This window comes from Rhinolophus hipposideros (genome assembly GCF_964194185.1).
Source record: "Rhinolophus hipposideros genome assembly, chromosome: 21".
Lineage (NCBI taxonomy): Eukaryota > Metazoa > Chordata > Mammalia > Chiroptera > Rhinolophidae > Rhinolophus > Rhinolophus hipposideros.
In genome coordinates, this window is record NC_138067.1 from 36,226,294 (window position 1) to 36,245,069 (window position 18,776).

The 18,776-nt window shown below is 50.4% G+C and overlaps 2 protein-coding genes across 3 annotated transcripts; one reads left to right on the forward strand and one right to left on the reverse strand.

Moving 5' to 3' along the window:
• Window positions 1-9,946: 9,946 nt before the first annotated feature.
• On the forward strand, window positions 9,947-16,436 carry CAPNS1 (calpain small subunit 1). 2 transcript variants are annotated; one of them, XM_081033116.1, is made up of 11 exons: window positions 9,947-10,068; window positions 10,771-10,991; window positions 11,945-11,978; window positions 12,251-12,340; window positions 12,530-12,587; window positions 12,681-12,745; window positions 13,449-13,517; window positions 13,620-13,698; window positions 13,829-13,945; window positions 15,656-15,714; window positions 15,870-16,436. In XM_081033116.1, exons 2-11 carry the CDS (start codon window positions 10,789-10,791, stop codon window positions 15,894-15,896), a joined length of 801 nt encoding a protein of 266 aa, XP_080889242.1. In that variant the 5' UTR covers window positions 9,947-10,068; window positions 10,771-10,788; the 3' UTR covers window positions 15,897-16,436. The 2 variants fall into 2 exon arrangements, with proteins under 2 accessions (XP_080889242.1, XP_080889243.1); XM_081033117.1 differs by lacking the exon at window positions 9,947-10,068 and having other exon boundaries at window positions 10,657-10,991.
• A 656-nt stretch (window positions 16,437-17,092) lies between these two features.
• COX7A1 (cytochrome c oxidase subunit 7A1) lies at window positions 17,093-18,776 on the reverse strand. Its single transcript, XM_081033118.1, has 4 exons — window positions 18,647-18,776; window positions 17,884-17,970; window positions 17,678-17,762; window positions 17,093-17,225 (listed from the first exon to the last, which is right to left on the reverse strand). The coding sequence occupies exons 1-4, from the start codon at window positions 18,659-18,661 to the stop codon at window positions 17,170-17,172; spliced, it is 243 nt and encodes an 80-aa protein (XP_080889244.1). The 5' UTR covers window positions 18,662-18,776; the 3' UTR covers window positions 17,093-17,169.

An 18,776-nucleotide genomic window follows, 5' to 3' on the forward strand; every position in this document is an offset into this window, starting at 1 on the left:
CATTGCCTCTTGTTTCTTTTTTTGGCTGTGATATTTCATTATGAATGAGGTTGCTGGCAGTGGCGGAGGGAGAACAAAACTGCTAAATCTGCTGGGTGGTGCTGGTACAAAAGAAGGGATGGGTATGGGAAACATTTGAATCAAAGTCACATGAACAAAAGGGCACAGGGCTTTGTAGGTCTGAATCCCTTCCGTGATTCATGCTGATCAGAAACTTGATCCCTGTGCTAAATACAAACTTAGGCTGAATGCAACCTTTGTGCTGGAGCTGGGCTAAATCACTAACTCAAACGTCCCAAAGGCCCACTTGAATTGATTCATGTACCAATTACAAACTAGGGATAATTCAGTCAGTAGGTTAAGAGGTGGTGTAACTTCAGTGAAGAAGCACACTCTGAAATTGGATAGCCAGGTCTGTCACAGCTGCGAGACTGAACAAGTATTCCTTCTCTTTGGATTTCAGCTTCATTCCTATAAAGTGGGGCTGATAATAGTATCTACCCCAAATGATGGTTGTGAGCATTAAATGAGCTCCTAAATGTAAAGCGCTTAAATTCAGAGCCAGGCACATAGGTAAATGCTTACTCAGTAAGTATCAGCTGTAGGTATAAAAGTGACTATACAATATTAGAGTCAACAGTTACTATGCTGGCTTTCATTTAATCCTCACTGTGGGCCCTGTCCCCAATTTCTTCACCGTTTCCCCTCCCATCCCACCTTTCCTGGCCCAAGTTTGAAGGTAATATAGTTTCCCTGGAGGACACAGGCCTCCCAAGCCTAACCCTGCAACCTCAGCGTCCCCAGCTGCGGCACTGTTCCAGACACCGGCAATTACTGCTCAGCTGCCACGTGGGGGCAGCAGCGTACCGCGCGCGGCGCTTTGTTCCGTTGGGTCGCAGCTCCAGCTTGGCACACGAGCTGAATTTTCCAGAAAACCTAGCGACACTCTCAGCCTCACATGGCTCAAGTCTGGAAGTGGAGGTCTTGCCTCCCTCCCTGACGCGCGGGGAATTGGGTGAAGGGATTTGGCTACCACGTGGGGGCGGTGCTGCGCAGGCGGAGGCGACCAGCCGATCCTGCCAGCTTAATCAGTGGGAACCGGCGTTCTGGCGGAGGTGCTGGAGCTGACTTTCTGGCCGCAGTAGAAGAACCCAGATGGCCTCTCTTCTTGACCGGAAGCCTGCTGGCCTGTCTGCCCTCCCTCCCGCTTTCTTGCATCTCAACTGGTCACCTTCCTGGGCTCCTGGTCAGCTCTCAAGCCGGGTCAAGATACTCCCATCTTAAAGGAAAAAAGTCCCTTTTCTTCTCTGTTTTCTTCTTTGGTTAAACTTTTTTTTTTTTTTTGTAACGTATTAAGGGATTTTAAAATTGGAGTAATATAAAGATCTCTTAAGTACCTATCACTCAGCCTCAGTAATTGTCAAGATACTCGTATGGCCAATCGTGTTCAAATTTTCTGGCCCTTCCCTTCCCCTGCTCCCTTATAATGAAGTAAATCTCAGGCAACATATCATCTCATCCAGAAATGTTTCCATATGTGTTTCTAAAAGGCAAGGGGTGTCCATCACGCCTAACAAAAATTGCAGTAATTCTTTAATGTTATCTAAATTACGTCCAGTGGTCAGAAGGCCCCAATTGTTTCATAAATGTCTTATTACTGTTGGCTTGTTCAAGTCAGAATCCGAAGTGTCCACGCGCTGCGTTAGACTGCTACCTCTCAGTCTCACGCGGCAGCAGTTCCCCCGCTCTCTCCATCTCCCTGTAGGCTGCCCCAATCTGATTGGGCTGGTTGCACCTCTTTAATATGCTTTTCTATCCCTGTATGTTCTACAAACTGGTAGATCCAAAAGCTGGGTCAGATTCAGATTCAATTTTAGGGTAAATATACTTTATGGGTGGGATTGAGTTCTTCCATCAGGAGGCACATACCTACCATCTGGTTGTCGCTCTTTTTGTGACATTAAGATCCAATGTTGGATTCTTGCGTTGTCTGCCTGATGTGTCCATTATCAAACCACACCCAAACTTCAGGAAAATGGTGTCTACATGGTCCTCCCTCCATCCCACCCCTCTGCTCCACAAAAACTAAACTTTTTATTGCTAAACTCAAGAGGCAATTCTTCACCTCAGCTTACTGGTCCTGCCACGACATTTAGATGAGTGGTTCTCAAATTGTTGTGTCTCAGGACCTCTTGGCACAATTAAAAACTCTTGGGGACCTCAAAGAGCTTTTGTTTATGAAGGTTATATCTGTAGATATTTACCACATTAGAAATTAAAAGTTAAAAAAAAAAAGAAATTAAAAGTTAAAAAATAAACCATTACATGTTAACATTATTAACGTTTTTAATAAATAACTTTTGAAAAAATTAGAAGAGTGGCATTATTTTTCATTTGGAAATCTTTGTAAAGTCTGGCTAAAGAGAAGATAGTTGGATTCTCATACCTGCTTCTGCATGCAAACTATTGAATACTATCATGTAGCCTCTGGAAAACTCTGCACACTCATGAAAGAATGAGAATGGAATAGGAAAAGAAGACTTAGTATTATTATGAAAATAGTTTAAACCTCAAAAAACCCCTGAAAGGTCTCAAGGACTCCCAGGTGTCCCCAGTCTTGGAAATATCCAAATAGTACCCACGGCAATCCTGATTTCTGGCTGCTGCCATATTAAGACATCTGACAACACAAAGCCTACTTCTCTACTTGGCCTGGTGGGCTAGATCTGTTGTACCTGTCAGCGGCTAACTCATAATAAACAGAGGGGCGTTAATACATGGAGGTGGTTATTCAGTAGATGGAGGAGCTGACAGGCCGAACAGGAGCTGGTGAAGCAACTGGAAATTAGCAGCAGTGGGAGGCTGCTGCCACTGTAGGCTGGAGGAACAAAGGTAGGAAGGGTTACCTGGTAGAAGCTGGAAACACTGGGGGATTGTCGGGCTAGTAGGAACTGGAACTGGAACTGGGGAGGAGCCACAACCAAAGGGAGAAAGAGGAGAATTACCCTGTCCTCTTCCCATCTCCAGTCTCTGGCTGTTTCCCATCGGCTGAACTCCAGGTGAATATAGATGAAGGGAGAGACAGGGAATTGGGCCTAGGATGCGGGCAGAAAGGGGAGAGTGTAGAACAGGTGTGGGTGTAAATACAGCCCAGAGCAGCACAGCATGGTACCTGGTGCCCCAGGGTTCCCACCAGGCCCTGTTCTACACCAGGCCCCGCTCATTGATTTACATACATTACATGTCTGGCTGCTTTAGGATTAGAGTTAGGGATTCTGTTTGCAACCCTTGTTGTGGAGGTTATATGTCCACAGATTCTGTGACACATCTCTCTTTAAGAGCCCTCCCTTGAGTGTGGGCTGGACTCACTGCCTTGCTTCTAAAACGAATAGAAGACGGCAGAAGTAATGGTGTGTGACTTCGAAGACCAGGTCATAAAAGGCATTGCATTTTTATCCTTGTTACCCCTCTTGGATCACTTGCTCTGAGAAAAGCCAGCTTCCCATATTGTGATGACACTGAAGCAGCCCTATAGAGAGTGGTCCATATGGTGAGAAACTGAGGCCTCCCAAGAGTCAGCAAGGAACCGAGGCCTCCTGCCAACAGCCCTGTGAATGGGCCAGCTGGGAAGCTGATCCTCCAAACCCGGTCAAGCCATGAGATGACTGCATCCTGGCCAGCAATCTGACTACTTCCTCATGAGAGACCCTGAGCCAGGACTACCCAGTTATGGGTATTGCCATTCCTGAATTCCAGAGCCATGGAGAATGTGAAATCAGTATGGTTTTAAGCTGTTAAATTTTGGTTTTAATTTGTTAGCAGCAATAGATACCTAATGCACCAGTGTTCCAATTATCTACTGCTGCATTAAACTTCAGCAAGTTAAAACAGCTGTTTAATTTTTCCTGCATTTTTGTAGGTCAGGAATTTAGGAAGGGCTTAGCTTGGGATCTCTCCTGTGTTTCAGTCAGAAGTTGGCTGGGGCTGGAGTCATCTCAAGGCTTGACTAAGCTGGATGTCTAACGTGACTCAGCAACTTGGCCGGCTATTGGCTGGGAGCCCCGTGAGGACTAACTAGAGAATCTCCATATGGCCTTTCCAGCACAGTAGTCTCAGGGTAGTTGGACTTTTTGTGTGATAACTGGCTTTCTCCAAAGCAAGTATTCTAGGAGAAACAGACAAAAGCTGCATGGCCTTTTCTGACCCAGCCTCAGAAGTCATGTAGTATCACTCCGTCTGCTGCCTATTGATCAAAGTGATCACAAACCCACCCAGATTCAAGAAGAGGCCACATCAATCCCAATTCTCCATGCAAGGAATATGAAAGCTTTGGTGGTCAAGCTTTAAAAACAGTCCAACCTTGCTATGCAGAACATTGTTTAAGGTACTAACTTGGGGCCTTTTTTCTCCTCATTGTACACATTCTCTTCTGATCCACTCTTGTGACCGATACAGGATTAAGGAACTGTTTTCTGGTTACCTGTGGGCTTCGCAGAAAAAGGGATTACATGTTTTTCACAATATAAACAATCAATGCCAGCACAGGGCCTGCCACTTTGTATTCATTCACCCATGCATCTACTCATTCCTTCATTCACTCATTCAACAGATATTTATTGAGATCTTATGAAGTGCCAGGCACTTTACTAGGTACTATGGTTACAGCCGAGACCAAAGCAGACAAAATCATTGTTTTCACGGAGCTTACATAATTTAAAGTGTGGTTTTAGTGTAAGAACAATCCATTGGATAATGTAACTGAATGGTTTTCCAGGCTAGAGAATGTAAGAACTTGTAATAGGCTAGACGCATCGTGTCGCGCCAATTGAATCGATCTGTCACCTGTTTGGGAGAAAATATCAATTTGGAAATTCATCTTACATGATATGCCAAAATGAATTCCAGTTGGAATAAAGTGGTGTGTGTGTGTGTGTGTGTGTGTGTGTGTGCTGAGAGGTGGTGGTGGGGAATTACACATGAAAAGCTAAAGGTTTTCACCAGCAAATATTGAATGACTTCTGTATGGGGAAAGACTTTTTGAACTTCAGTGTAGTGGGGGAACAAACCACCAAGGAAAAGATGGATGAATTTGTCTGTACAAAAATCAGAATAGGGGAAGAGGCGAGACATAAGGCCTCTTGAGACCTAGGCTGGGAAATATTAAACTGTCCTTCCACCTCATTCTATTGGTTAACGACAAGGCCAGTCAAGCTTCAAGCTTCAAAGGATAGACACCTTGATGTAAGATGCTGCAAAGTCAGATTGTACAGGTAAGGACACAGGGAGGGGTGGAAAATTAGGCAATTTTTGTAATCAGTCTACCACAGAGCTCTTTCTTCATGGAATGTATTAGTTAAAGTAAATAATGCTAGCTGCTTTTAACTGAAGAAACTTTAAAACTCAGTGGCTTAATAAGTCTATATTTTAATTCACACTATAGTCCAATGTAAGTCAGTGGGGTCACTCTGCTCCACAGAGTCTAGCAGAGACCCAGGCTCCTTCCATGTTGTGGCTCTGCCTACCTCTAGGTCCTCAGAGTCCCCTCTGTTGAGCCCATGGATGTTGAAAAAAGTGAGGACCACTTGTGGGAGGTTTTTAAGGTCAAGCCTGGAGACTGGATGTGACACATCCGCTCACATGCCGTTGGCCTTAAGTCGGTTACATATCCATACAAAATTGCAATAGATGACGAAAAATGTAATTCTGTGTGTGGAAGAAAAAAGGGGAGCAGGTTTAGTCAAGCAATTAGCCAATCTCTGCCACATATTTTGGGACATGCTTTATCTGAAAATAGAAAAGGGTTACATTGTTTATTTATTTCCTTGTTTATTGTGTGTCTTCCTCTGCTAGGACATAAGCCCCAGGAGTTTTGTTCACCTCTTCATCTCCATCACACATCTGGGAGCCTGGATTTAGTAGGCACTCAATAAATGTGTATTGAATGAATGAATGAAAAAAATTCTAGTAACTTTCAGATGATGGAATATTATGAACACACAAAAAATTATATTTTTAGGGACATGGGAAATTGCTCTCAGGGAGTATACGAGTATAATAAATCTCTGTCTTTCTCTCCCTATGGCCTGTTAGTTCTTTCTCTGGAGAACCCTGACTAATACACCATTGAAGGGAGGGCACAGGAGGTACAGTAATCTGGAATAGTCATCACATAACTATTTGGCATCAACCATGCTTGGGTTTAGACCTGGATCTGCCATGCCCTCAGGCAAATGACTCCACCTCTCTGAACCTCCACTTCCTCTCATGTTACTTCCTTTTTTAGAAGGTTGTGAGAGGCCTTCCAAGACATACCTGTAAATTACTTACTCTAATCTGGTCCCATCAAGCCCTCAGGAGGCATTAGTTAGGACAGTCATGACTATTGTGAGTTTCCTACTTGGTAGCATTGTAACATTAATATCATTGAGGCAGCCAATTGTGAGGATTAAAAGCATGAGCTACAAAGCCAGATTTCCTGGGTCTGAATCTTGACTCTAGTACTTATTAGCGGTGTGATCTTGGACAAGTAATTCAATTTTTCTGGTTTCCTCATGGACATCATAACAACATCTACTTGCAACAGTCAGAATAGGCTAGGTTACACTGTGGTAACAAATGAGCCCCAGATCTTAGTGGACTAACACCTCAAAATTTATTTCTTGATCACAGAAACAGGCACAAGTCCTCCATGCCATGGCTCCGTGATCCGGGTAGCTTCCTTTGTGCAGCACCTCAGTGCTTGCATAGCTCCCAAGTTTGCCTAGGCAGGAGGTGAGAGCCCAGAGCATCCTGCACTGGCTTTGAATGCTACACTGGGAAGTGACACTTCCAACATTTCCACTCACATTTTATTGGCCAAAACAAGTCACATAACCATGCCTGAGTTTAAAGGAGTCAGGAAGATGTAATGCTTGCTGTACTATCTCATTGATGGTGCTGAAAATTCAATGAGAAAATCCCCACAAAATATTTCATACATTCAACAAATACTTGTGTACCTAAGATGTGCTGGGCACTGTTCTAGGAACTGGGTACATAGCTGTGAACAAGACATCCAGAAATCCCTGCCCTTGAAGAGCTCACATTCTAGTGGGGGAGAGAGACAAGAAAGTAGGTAAATAAGTAAACTACTCAGTATGTAAGCAGGTGATAAAGAGCAGTGTGGGGTGGGATAGGGAGTGTGGGGCTTCCTGAGGTGACTAGATGTGCAGACCTGAGGCACTGAGGTGGGGCTAAGAGGGTCCATGTTCAGCTGGGAACATCCAGGTCAAGCTGCCAGTAGGGCTTCTTCCGCCTTTCTTAAGAGGGAGGAGATGAGGGCAGAGAGGAGACAGAACAGAGCACTAGAGACTTGGTGCCCATGGTGAGGACTTTGACTCTTATCTGGAGTGAGGTGTAGTCTAGGAAGGGCTATGAGCCAGGTGGGTCCTGACCTGACTCGGGTTCACATGCTCCCTTTGGTTGCCTGTGGGGAGCAGACTGTGGGGACAGGGACGTGAGCAGAAGACCAGGGAGGAGGCGCCTGTGAGGTCCAGGAGGCAGAGGATAGAGGTGGGGGGTGGGGAGGAGTGGAGGAGGAGAAGAGTTTAGATTATGTAGGTAGAGTCAAAGAGGTTTGCTGATGGGTTGGAGTGGGTGTGAACGAGGTCAAGGATGACCCTGGGGTGTTTGGTCTCAGCCACTGGAAAGACAGAGATGCCATTAACCTAGGTGGGGAAGGCGGGGAGGAAGCAGGTTTGGGAGGAAGGTCAGGAGCTGTTTAGGATGTGTGAAGCCTGAGGCACCTCTAAGACCCCTACACAGACGGTGAGTAGGATGCAAGATACAGGAGCCTGGAGACGCCTGGGCTGAAGATAGAAATTTGGGTGTTGATAGCCTAGAGATGGAATTTATGCTACGCACGTGAGGGAGATCCTCTATGGCATGAGTGGGTTAGAGAGGTGGACCAAGGCCTAAGACTTGGAGTTGGCCAGGGTTAAAGGTCGGGGACACAGACCTGGATCACAATATGATTGTAATTGGCAGTGAGTGCTAAGAGAAAGAACAAGTTACAAGCATGTAACTGGAAGCCACACCTACTCTCAGATGTGGGTGGAGACAGGGAGGGCTTCCCAGGAGAGGTAACACCTGAGCTGACACCCAAAGCCTGAGGAGCTACAAAATCAGGTGAAAAAGGGAGAAAGTGTTGCAGGTAGATGGCACAGTCCATATGAAGGCCTGGCAGCTAGTGAGCCCTGGAGAGGGCAGAGAACAGAAGCTGCTCAGTCTGGCAGGGAGGGGTGTGGTGAGAAGGGAATCTGGATTAGTCATCACCAAGAGTTTTGGTATAAGCCAAGCCCAGCTTCAGACCTGGTCCTGACACCCTCTGTGACCTCAGGCAAGTGACACTGCCTTCAGAGCCTCCATTTTCTCTCCTATTAGTTCCTGCCTCATAGACAAGGCTTGTGTAGGAGTTCCTTGACCTGGCCCCAGCAAGCCCTCAGGAAGCATTAGCTGTGACTGTGGGTTTTGTCTATTTTGATCTTATCTGAGATCATATTCATTATATTATTGAAGAATCAGTACATTATTAATGATGTACTGATGTACTTAATTATGTACTTAATTATGTACATTATTAATTATTGAAGAATCAGTTCATATTAATTATATTATTGAAGAATCAGTACATTAGGGTAGTGGTTAAGAGTAAGAGCTAGGGAGTTTAACTTCAGAGCTAGTTTACTTATTTTAAAATGGAGAGTGTGTAGCATCCATCCTATAAAAGTTATGAGGATATATGAACTGATACATGTAAAGTGTTTAGGAGAGTGCTTGGCAGTTATTTTTACCAGTATTATCTAAGGATGAGCCAACCAACTGAGGAAGTCAGGTGAGCAGGAGGGAAGAGCACGGGTTACAGACACAGAATAAGAGCTACTATTTACTAAGCTTTAATCACTTAATCATGATAGGGGCCTTGTGAGGGGGCCCTGGGAAAACTTGTTCCCATTTTACAGATTAGAAGATCGTTGGGCACAGACTTCAAATCACTTTTTCTGTATTTCAGTTGTTAGGGGGCAGAAGCAGGATTCAAACAAGCCTAGCCAGCCTCCAGAGGAGAGGCTAATGGCCAGATGGCCAGACTGCCCGGTAGCTAGATTTAGCTCCTTCTGAAGAGCCCTGAAAAAGTACTGGATGTGTACAGGTCGGAGTCTGGAACCAGAGAGCAAGAGAAAGGCCTCCAAAGGCGTCTTGAGTTACCACTTTCCCTAAGTTTCTGCATTCCAGCGCCCACCACCCGACTTTGGGAAGGCTAGCCTCGGAAACCAGGTCTTGGCCAGCAGACTCTTCCTGTGTCCGGGCTCCTCTTTAGAGACTGAGGTGACACTTTGGGCCTGTTCAGGAAAAATTATTCTGGGGACCCTGACTTGGGGGTGAAGTAATGCGGGTGGAGGAGGGCACAAGGCCGCTTTCGTAGGCGGCGAAGTCCTACCCGCAGTTTGACTGCCATCCTGGCTGCTGCAAGGTCCGGGAAAAGCTAATCTACCCTTAGTCATTGCCAGATGCGGATGCCTGTTCCCGGACTGTGAGCCAAATAAAACTCGGGGTCTTCAGATGTTGTCTGTCGCAACAAGGCCAGGATGGGGGCCGGGTGCCAAGAGTCCCGTTTCGAGCCGACAGAAAATCACATCTGTAGCCGGGTCTGGAGGCCGGCTTCGGGGCGAACATTCCCATTACAACCTGCGGTGTCACTCTGGAGTTCTCGTCCCCGGGTGTCTTCCCCGGGCTGGCGAGATGTAGGGACAACCTCCGACCTATGAAGTCAGGGCCGGGATGCAGCCGGCGGCGCCGGAAGAATGCAGGGCTGGGCCCAGGCGGCCTCGTCCCGCTGGCACAGCGGGCCCGCGCGCGCAGGCGCAGTGTCAAGGCCCGCTCTAGGACCGCGCGGACGCTGCCTGGGCGGCCCCCTAGAGCCTAACCCGGTCAAAGTCGCCTGAGTCACCGGCCCCGCCCTACCAAGCCGGACACAGCCAGAGGCCCGGGAGCAGCGCGGAGGAGCGGACCAGCGGACGTGTGAGAGAGGCGGTGAGCGCCCTGGCAGGCTCCCCCTGTACTCCGTAATCCCGGCCCTTACGGCTCCCAGACCCCACAAGACCCCAAAGTCCCGGCTAGATCCGTGCTCCCAGTTCTAATGGAGAACCCCGTTATCCCGGGCCCGGGGCTTACACCCACCATCTTAGAGCGGAGCCCACAGACCGGGCGGTGACACCGTAATCCCGCTGCTGGGAGTACCTAAACCTTCAAACCCACATCCTGGATTTCCAAAACCCTGTCTCGGGGGCCTCCAGGCCGAGAATCTGATCCACGCCCCTGAACCACCCACGACCCATAGTCCAGTTCTCTGGGGCTCAGATTCGGGCGTCCAGACACGTCCAGGATGCCTTATACCAACTTGGGAGCCCCGAGAACCCCACCAGACCTGGACCCCTACCCATAATGATGCCTACGTGTAGACTCAATCCAGGCCCCTCAGTCTGACCGGGACCCTTTCAATCTGGAGGAGGTTTCGTACTTGATCCTCCGTCCCTATCGCACCCACCCGAGAACTGCTCTCCTTCAGAAGCCCAGACCCCATCCCGAATGGACTCTTCAAGCCCCAGCCGGAGGATAGGTCCTCGCCTGGAGGCCCCATATTACTGCCACGTCCAGCTGCCAGAAATGCGTATTTTTGTGGGGAGGGGGCGGGCTCTGGGCGAGGAGGCCACCTGACCCCTTTTTCCTCCTTAGGAACTTTGAGTCGTAGCCATGTTCCTGGTTAACTCGTTCTTGAAGGGCGGCGGTGGCGGGGGAGGCGGGGGCCTGGGCGGGGGCCTGGGGAATGTGCTCGGAGGCCTGATCAGCGGGGCCGGAGGCGGCGGCGGAGGCGGTGGCGGCGGCGGCGGCATCGGCGGCGGCGGTGGTGGTGGAACTGCCATGCGCATCCTGGGCGGGGTCATTAGCGCCATCAGGTAGGGCGGGGCCTGCGGGGGCGGGGCCTGGCGGAGGAGGCTTGTCCGGGAAAAATAGAATGGGGTAACCTGGAGATTGACCTGGAGCCTTAATTAGGCTGGGCGGGACCTGGGCTGGGAGGCCAGCCTTGAGGGAGCGGGCCCTAATGAGGCTGACCGCAGTTTATGAGGGCAGGGCTTGACATGATTTTTGGGGAGACGCGATTGACTGTTGATGGGTCCCGGGTTTGGGAGGTGGGGCTTAGGGAGGCTGGATATCGCCTGCTTCCGCTAATCTGGAAACGAACGTTAAGGGGGCGGAGCCAGTGAGGCGGGGTGTCGCTTCATGGGGGCAAGGCTTGTCAAGTGGGCTTTGTGCTGACTTCTAGGTGGATAAGTGAGAAGGTGCGCCCTGAAAAGGCCGAGGCCTACTGAGATAGGAGAAAGGTTTTGAAGGGGCACGGCCTTGCCGGGAACTGGCTGGATTAAAATAGAAAAATGTCCTAGTGGAAGTAGGGCAGGTTGTCTAATTCGCCTAATTAGGGACCTAATTAGTCTTGGCCACTGAGCAGTGATCCCTTGAAGGGGCAGGAAATAATGGGGCTGGGGTGGGATGTTGGGAAGACACAAGCATTCAGGAAGCCCTAGGGATGGAGTAGGTTTCTAGACAGATACGGAACCTGAGGAGGTCGGAGCCCCGCGAAGCTGGCGCAGCTTTTATAGAGTACGCCCTTCAGGGGGCTGGGTCTGTTGAGGAATCTTGCATTGGTAGGAGTGGAGCCCACCGTAGGGGGGTGAGCCTGTTAGTTTCCTGGCAGGTGCAATCAGGGCAGCAAGGATAGGGACACGTGAGGACAAGGACAGATAAGGCAGGCCAAGGGTGGCAGGCTGGGGTTTGGGGAGGTTGAGGTGTGGGGGCTGGCTCTACCAGTTGGACGCCCCTCCCCCTGGCGCTAATTCCCGTTTCCCTCCAGCGAGGCAGCTGCGCAGTACAACCCAGAGCCCCCGGTAAGCCGACCTCCACAACTGATGACTTCTCACTAAGAGGCCTTTTCCAGCACCCCTCCATGTCCCTTTAGAAAAGCCCCTCTCCCTTTTATGATATCCCTCTTACGAAGTCTCTCCCTTTCCATGTCCTCAAACTTAGCTATTACCTACTCCCTATTCACTGACCACCTCTCATTCTTTTGATCACTCAGCTACACTGCCCACTCTGACTTTCCCACCTAGGCCTGTACTGCCCCTCCCCTTACTTGCTCTGAGATCTTCTCCCTCTGTAGCCCCCACGAACCCATTACTCCAATGTCGAGGCCAATGAGAGTGAGGAAGTCCGGCAGTTCCGGAGGCTATTTGCCCAGCTGGCTGGAGAGGTAAGTAACCCGGGGTCCCCAGACCTATCCTAACCCTTCCATGTCTTCCGTTGGGTGGCCCTTGCACATACACACTCAACCATGGCAATCCAAAAGTTCCTATCCTTAAGAAGGTGCCTATCCTTAAGAGGCACCTTCATGACACTCCCAGACCCCTTTCCCTGATCCACCCCTAATTTCTCCCTGCAGGACATGGAGGTCAGCGCCACAGAACTCATGAACATTCTCAACAAGGTCGTGACCCGACGTGAGTGACTAGGGTCAACACATAGGGCAGGTTTAGAGGCATGGCAGCTGGGGTAGCTGTGACCTCTGGCCTCTGTCAACCTGTCCCCCACAGACCCAGATCTGAAGACTGATGGTTTTGGCATTGACACATGTCGCAGCATGGTGGCCGTGATGGATGTATCCTTAAGGGCAGTATGGGGGAGGCCTTGTGTGAAGAGGGAGTTTTCTGAGAGCATGAGTGGGAGCCAGGATGTAGCTTTCATAAAATGTGGAAGGATAGGAATTTGGATTCAGGTCTTCCGGGCTTAAGAACCCAAGCTTATTATAACTGCCATAGATATGTGCACATGCATATGTGTACCAGGGTACACCCATATACATGAAGATATGTGAAGGCGTATGCACAAGAAAATATGTCTATTTGCACATGGGCCAATCATTAGCTATTCTTGGATACATGTGCACTGAGCACATAAGGCAGTGCAGACATACGTACATATATTCATGTCATGTGATCACGTACGTGTGCGGCATAGAGTTAAATAATGGCTCTGCCCCTTAGCAAGGTTACTGAGCCTCTCTGTGCTTCAATTTGCCTATCTGTGTAATGGGTGAGTGATAATGTGTTAGATGTTACTATGATCTTACACAAGTAGACTTTTCAGCTCTGAATGTTTCTGTCTCTGACTGGAGAATAATACTGGTAAAATATGTGTGGATAAAATGAGAAATAAAGCCACACCCAAGGTGATATAACGAGCGTGAGATGGGAGCTGGGGTTTTAGCCCAGGTTCCCCTGATTGGCTGTTATCATTGTTGTGTACACAGGGTGTACAATGCATGCATTTGGGTACAGCTATTCTTAACACCGTTCTACCAGAGTGACACGACAGGAAAGCTGGGTTTTGAGGAATTCAAGTATTTGTGGAACAACATCAAAAAGTGGCAGGTGTGTGGTGACCTCTGAAACTCCCAGCACAAAGACTCCCAAGCTATGAAGATGCCATGACCCAAGATGCTCGAATGAACCCCAACCTCTCTGTCCTCACAGGCCATATACAAACAGTTTGACGTTGACCGTTCAGGGACCATTGGCAGCAGTGAACTCCCAGGGGCCTTTGAGGCAGCAGGTATGGCTGGAGGCACATGGAGGGGTTGGGGGTGGGAATGATGAGGCAGCCTCCACTGAGCCTGAATCCTGGGGCTGGGAGTAGATTGGGCCATGTGGCCCCCACACCTGAGAGACTAAACCGTTGTCAGGGTTCCACCTAAATGAGCATCTCTACAACATGATCATCCGACGCTACTCGGACGAGGGAGGAAACATGGATTTTGACAACTTCATCAGCTGCCTGGTCAGGCTAGATGCCATGTTCCGTGAGTAAAACCACAGCTGTCTTCCTGGGTGGGGATTTTATTTGTTCAGCCTCCACTGGCCGAGGTCTTTGAGCCTAACCCTGAGGTGGGCAATGGTAGGGGCACAGCAGTGACCAAAACAGCCCCAGATCCTGCTCTTGTGTTACTCATAGTCCAGTGGAGGAGAGGCAAATCATCAGTGACAGCTCAGAACGGTTGCTGCTGGGATAAGGGAAGCTCATGGCATAGTGCGTTTAGATTTGTGACTGGGGAAGGTCTGACTGCTTCAAACTTAAGAGGCACCTGATGTAGCCTGTGGGGTCAAGAAGGGCTTCCTGGAAGAAGACACATGTGAGTTGAGACCTGAGGGCTGAGGAGGAGTGAGTGACCCCAGTGAGAAAGTGGGGACGAGTGGTGTAGTGGGAACAGCCTGTGCGAAGGCCTAAAAGGGAAAGAGAAGATGGTACTTGTGGTGTTTTTTGTTGGATTCAGTTCAGAGTGCTGAAGAGGGCGTGGGATAGGGAGACGCCTGTTAGGAGGGGTCAGTAGGAACTGCATCATGAATGCTCCTTTGAATACCAATACACTGAATCCTTAAGACCGCCCTGGGATGTGGAAATTATTGTCCCCATTTTATGGAGGAGGAACCTAGGATTCAAGGAGACAAAGTTGCTTGCTCAGAGCCACTCAGTGAGGAAGTTGCGAAGCCAGAATTTGAACTCGGACATGTCTGAGAGTTGAGTGAAAGGAAGCAAGAGCACTGGACATGATCAGGCTACGGAGGGCTATGAATGCCAATTTCAGGGGTGTTCAACACTACTGGGGGCAATGGAAAGCTACAGTAGATTCTAGGCAGGGGAGGGACAGGGTCCGGTTTGGCTTTAGGAAGATGCCCTGACCTCCCAAGAGTCCAGAGAGGACAATGCATTAAGAGCATTGGTAGAAGAAAAGGGACAGGTATGTCAGGGACGTGAAGGGAACGTGGGAGTGGACAATAGGGCAGATGATGCCAAAAGTCACATCAAGAAATGGCCATTGGGGCGGCTGATTAGCTCAGTTGGTTAGTGATCGCGCTGGTAACCCCAAGAAATGGCCATTGGATTTACCAGCAAGAGGGTCAGTAGTAACTGCATCGAGTGCAATATCTAGGCCAGCAGGTGTGTGGATGCCTGAGGGTGGTAACTGAGCAGTGAATGAGAGCTAAGAAGCAAAGGCATTGTGGGCATCTGTTTACCTAGGTTTGGCTGTGGGTGGGGAACATGGAGTGGAGTTTCAGGGCAGGAGTGGGAACCACGCCAGAGTGTCGGGCAGGAAGTGGAGCCTGCAGAGCCTCCTTCCAATAGTTTGCTGAGGCTGGCACTGGAGGGGTTAGAAGTAGGTGGGAGGCAGGGAATTGGGCAGAGGGTGACGGGGGGGGGGGGGGGGGGGGGCGGCACAGGTCGGTTACATGGAGGCCATTATTGAGGCGGGTAACAGCCTGGGTTTCAATCCCAATTTCCTCCCTTTCTCACTGTGTGACCTGGAGCACATTACTTCTCTGTGCCTAATTTTCAAATGACACTTAACCTCACAGAATTAGATTAAATAAATTAAGACATGGAAAACACTTAATGGAGTACTTGGCCAGAGTTAAGAATTCAATAAAGTACTAGCCATTATTATCGTCATCCTATATATTAGTATATTTTTATTCTGAAGGCCAATCCCCCCAACCCTTCCGTTTTCCTCTAGGTGCTTTCAAATCTCTTGACAAAGATGGCACTGGACAAATTCAGGTGAACATCCAGGAGGTAAGAACTCCCATTCTGTGATGTGGGTTCCTAGCAGGGATCCCTCCCATCTCTGAGCTGGGCTCTCTCCCTGCTATTTTCCCTGGGTGAGGGCAGACGGCATCTGGTACTCCCGGGTTTCCTGCTCCTCACTCTCTGTGCCTTCCTCTCCCCAGTGGCTGCAGCTGACTATGTATTCCTGAATGGGAACCCCAGACCTCTCCTGTCATCACCTCACCGTAGGAATCACTTTGGACTCTTCAGTCTCTCCCAGGGCTGAATGTGTCTGCAGTCATGTCTTCATGGGGCCTGCTGACCCACTGGCCTTTCTGTATTCTCTCAGCCGTTGGCACCTACCGTAGCTTCTCAGTCAACAGCCAGGCCCAACATGTCCCAACGTGCCATGTCCCAAGTCACCCCTGGCTCTGAGACACTCTAACACACCCTGCCCCACAGGTCGCCGCACCCCCGGCACACCCATCTCACACCCACTCCATAACCCTTCTAGTGCATCTGTGCCAACCCCAACACTTGTATTGCTTCTACTCCCCAAGGGCCCTTCTCCAAGTTCTAGGAGGATCACTCCAGTACCTATGCACCCTGGCACACCTGTTCAGTTACCACCCAGGCAGCAGAACTCCAGGCCATAACAGGCCCACATGCCCCAGTGCCTTTGTCTGTGTTCTGCTCCCAGCCTGCCAAGCCCAGGAAGAAATAAACGTACCCCAGTTGCTGCTCTCTGAGACTTGCCTCCTGTTCTGAGAGTTGAGGGGTGGCTCAGGCTCTGTCTGGGGCACAGGGAGTCTGGGTCCCAGGGGTGGGTTGGCGTTGGTTTTGTTGGTCTTCATATCTATCCCCAAGTCTGGATCTGCATGTCGCCTACTCCTTTTATCTTTTTTCTCATACTGGATCCTAGCTGAGCTGTAGTCTCATTCTTGCCGAGATGCCTCAAATTCTGTGGAAGCTGAGATTGGGACCCAGAGGCCTGGGTGATCTCTGCTCCTGCTGCAGGAGCAGGGCTAGTGGGAGGTGTTAGTGCCACCCCTGGTTCTGTTCCCCAAGGCCATGTTTGCCGGGCTCTCCTGGGCTTGAGTTTGTCCTCACTTGCCTATACCTTTGTTTTGTCATGACGCATCTTCCTTCCCACCCTCAGGCCTCTGCAGGGACAGGGGCTACTATCCCAGGATACAGAGTCTGTCCTACTCAAGGACACCACCCCAGGTCCCCAAACTTCGAGGGGCAACCCAGGGCTGCCTTTTGGAGTCCTTCACTCCTCTGGGAGGGTTGAGAGGCAGCGACATCCTAGGAATAGCCCTGGTCTAGCATGAAGGACTCAAGGCTGGGGCAGTGGGCTTGCTAGTGGGAAGATGGGCTGAGGGACACACACAGAGGCCAGAGCTGGGAGGGGTTCCCCACGAAGCCAGCACATTTATTGATGTTTGTTCGAGTCCCTTAGGTCCTGTAGGCTTCTTGGTCTCATTTCTTGTGGGGGAAGGAAGCCCAGCCAAGGCAGTACAGGCTGTAGATGGTGCCTAGGGAGGGAGTGCGGGGGATACAGAATGAGACCCGAATAGCTTCCCCAAACCCATCTCAGCCTTTAAGCCTCTCTGCAGACTCCCTAATCACCAGTGTAGATCCAGCCCCAGTTAAGGCTCCAGCTCCCTCCCCAAACTGCACTCAGGTAGGGAATCCCCAGTCTTTGATCCAGATCAGGCCCTGAGCTTTCTCTCCAGCTCGTGCCTGGGCTCCAGACCCCCTGCTGGGGCAGATCAAGCCCTAGGGAGCTCCCTCCCTATTTGCCAGCCTGGACTCCAGTACTGTCCCCAAACCTAGCCAGCTCAGACAGAACCCAGTTCCTTCCCTAAACCCCAGCTCAGACGCTAGTCAGCCCTCTCCCCAAATCGCGGCCTGGGGACCAGACCTTCCACACTCCAGCTGGAACCGGCCTCCTGCAAGCTCAGGCCTAGCCCGGCCCCGCACTCACCCCCAACACACAGCGCCATGGTCAGTCGGTACAGGACGTTGTCGATTCCCCCGCCTTTCAAGTGCACCGGGAGGTCATTGTCCTCCTGGATGTTGAGGGCGTCCAATAAGAAACGGGAGCTGGCTGCTGCGTAGACGGCATCCCCGCCTTCCCCGGCGATCTCGGGGCCCCAGGTTTTCCCCTCGCCCCGCCCCTGCTCCGCTTACCTGGAAGAGTTTCTGTTTCTCAGCCACTCGGTTCTCCAAGCGGTTCCGGGCGGTTGAGCTGAAGGAGCGAATCAGTGCCTGGGAAACCTGGGGGGAAGGGGTGATGGGGTTTTGGAAGCACCTGGAGAGGAGTTTCGAAGTGGGTCCCGCGAGGGGTGGGCTGGGGGGAGACGGTCCCAGGCCATGGGAGCTTCCCAAAGGCAAGATCAGAATTGCCAGCATGAGTGGGGGAGGGTGTCCTGTCAAGAAAGGCCCAGAAGGGGACTCGCGTCCAGAAGGTCTGACTTGGAGGTTACCAGGCTGTCTAGAGGGTTCTGGAAGAGGAGCGGACCCAGAAAACAAGCTCGTGATCTGCGGGTCCAAATCCTGAGATTTTTTTAGGGGGAGGGTTTCCTGGATTAATGGGAGGAGCCCAGATCCCGGCAATTTTGGGACTTTACCTGGAGTACCTAATGGGGTTTCCAAACAGCCTAAGAAGTCGGGGGGAGAGAAAGGGGGTGTTAAATTCCCAGTACCTGGGTCCCAAGGCGTTAGGGGAGCCCTGGATGAAGGAAGAAATTCAAACCCGGGGCTTTGGGCCATGTTAGGTTTCCCGGCTGTCTCAGAAACTCTTGGATTGGGAGCTGAGGGGTTGGGGGGTGCCCAGGCTGTTTAGGAGGGAGTCTCAAACCCTGAAGGGGGCTCAGGTTCCAAGGCCCCAGATCCCGGGATGGTTAGGGAGTCTTGTATTGGGGATGAAGGCTTCCAAGTTGGGGGCCCTCACCCGCAAGGCCCTCATCTTGCGTCCTCCTCTTCGGCTGGAGTCACCTCCCCTCTACGCCCAAGGACATAGAGTAGCCTCTCCGCCCCGGGAACCCCAGGCCACGCCCCCGGCGCGTCACCCGACCGCCCAG

Coding starts and splice junctions, on each gene's coding strand:
- COX7A1 (XM_081033118.1), bottom strand. Junction 17,763..17,883: donor AGAAACAGAAACTCTTCCAG/GTAAGCGGAGCA, acceptor CTCAACATCCAG/GAGGACAATGACCTCCCGGT. Junction 17,226..17,677: donor CATGGCGCTGTGTGTTGGGG/GTGAGTGCGGGG, acceptor CTCCCTCCCTAG/GCACCATCTACAGCCTGTAC.
- CAPNS1 (XM_081033116.1), top strand. CDS start 10,789: ATGTTCCTGGTTAACTCGTTCTTGAAGGGCGGCGGTGGCGGGGGAGGC. Junction 11,979..12,250: donor AGTACAACCCAGAGCCCCCG/GTAAGCCGACCT, acceptor CTCCCTCTGTAG/CCCCCACGAACCCATTACTC. Junction 13,946..15,655: donor CAGGCTAGATGCCATGTTCC/GTGAGTAAAACC, acceptor GTTTTCCTCTAG/GTGCTTTCAAATCTCTTGAC.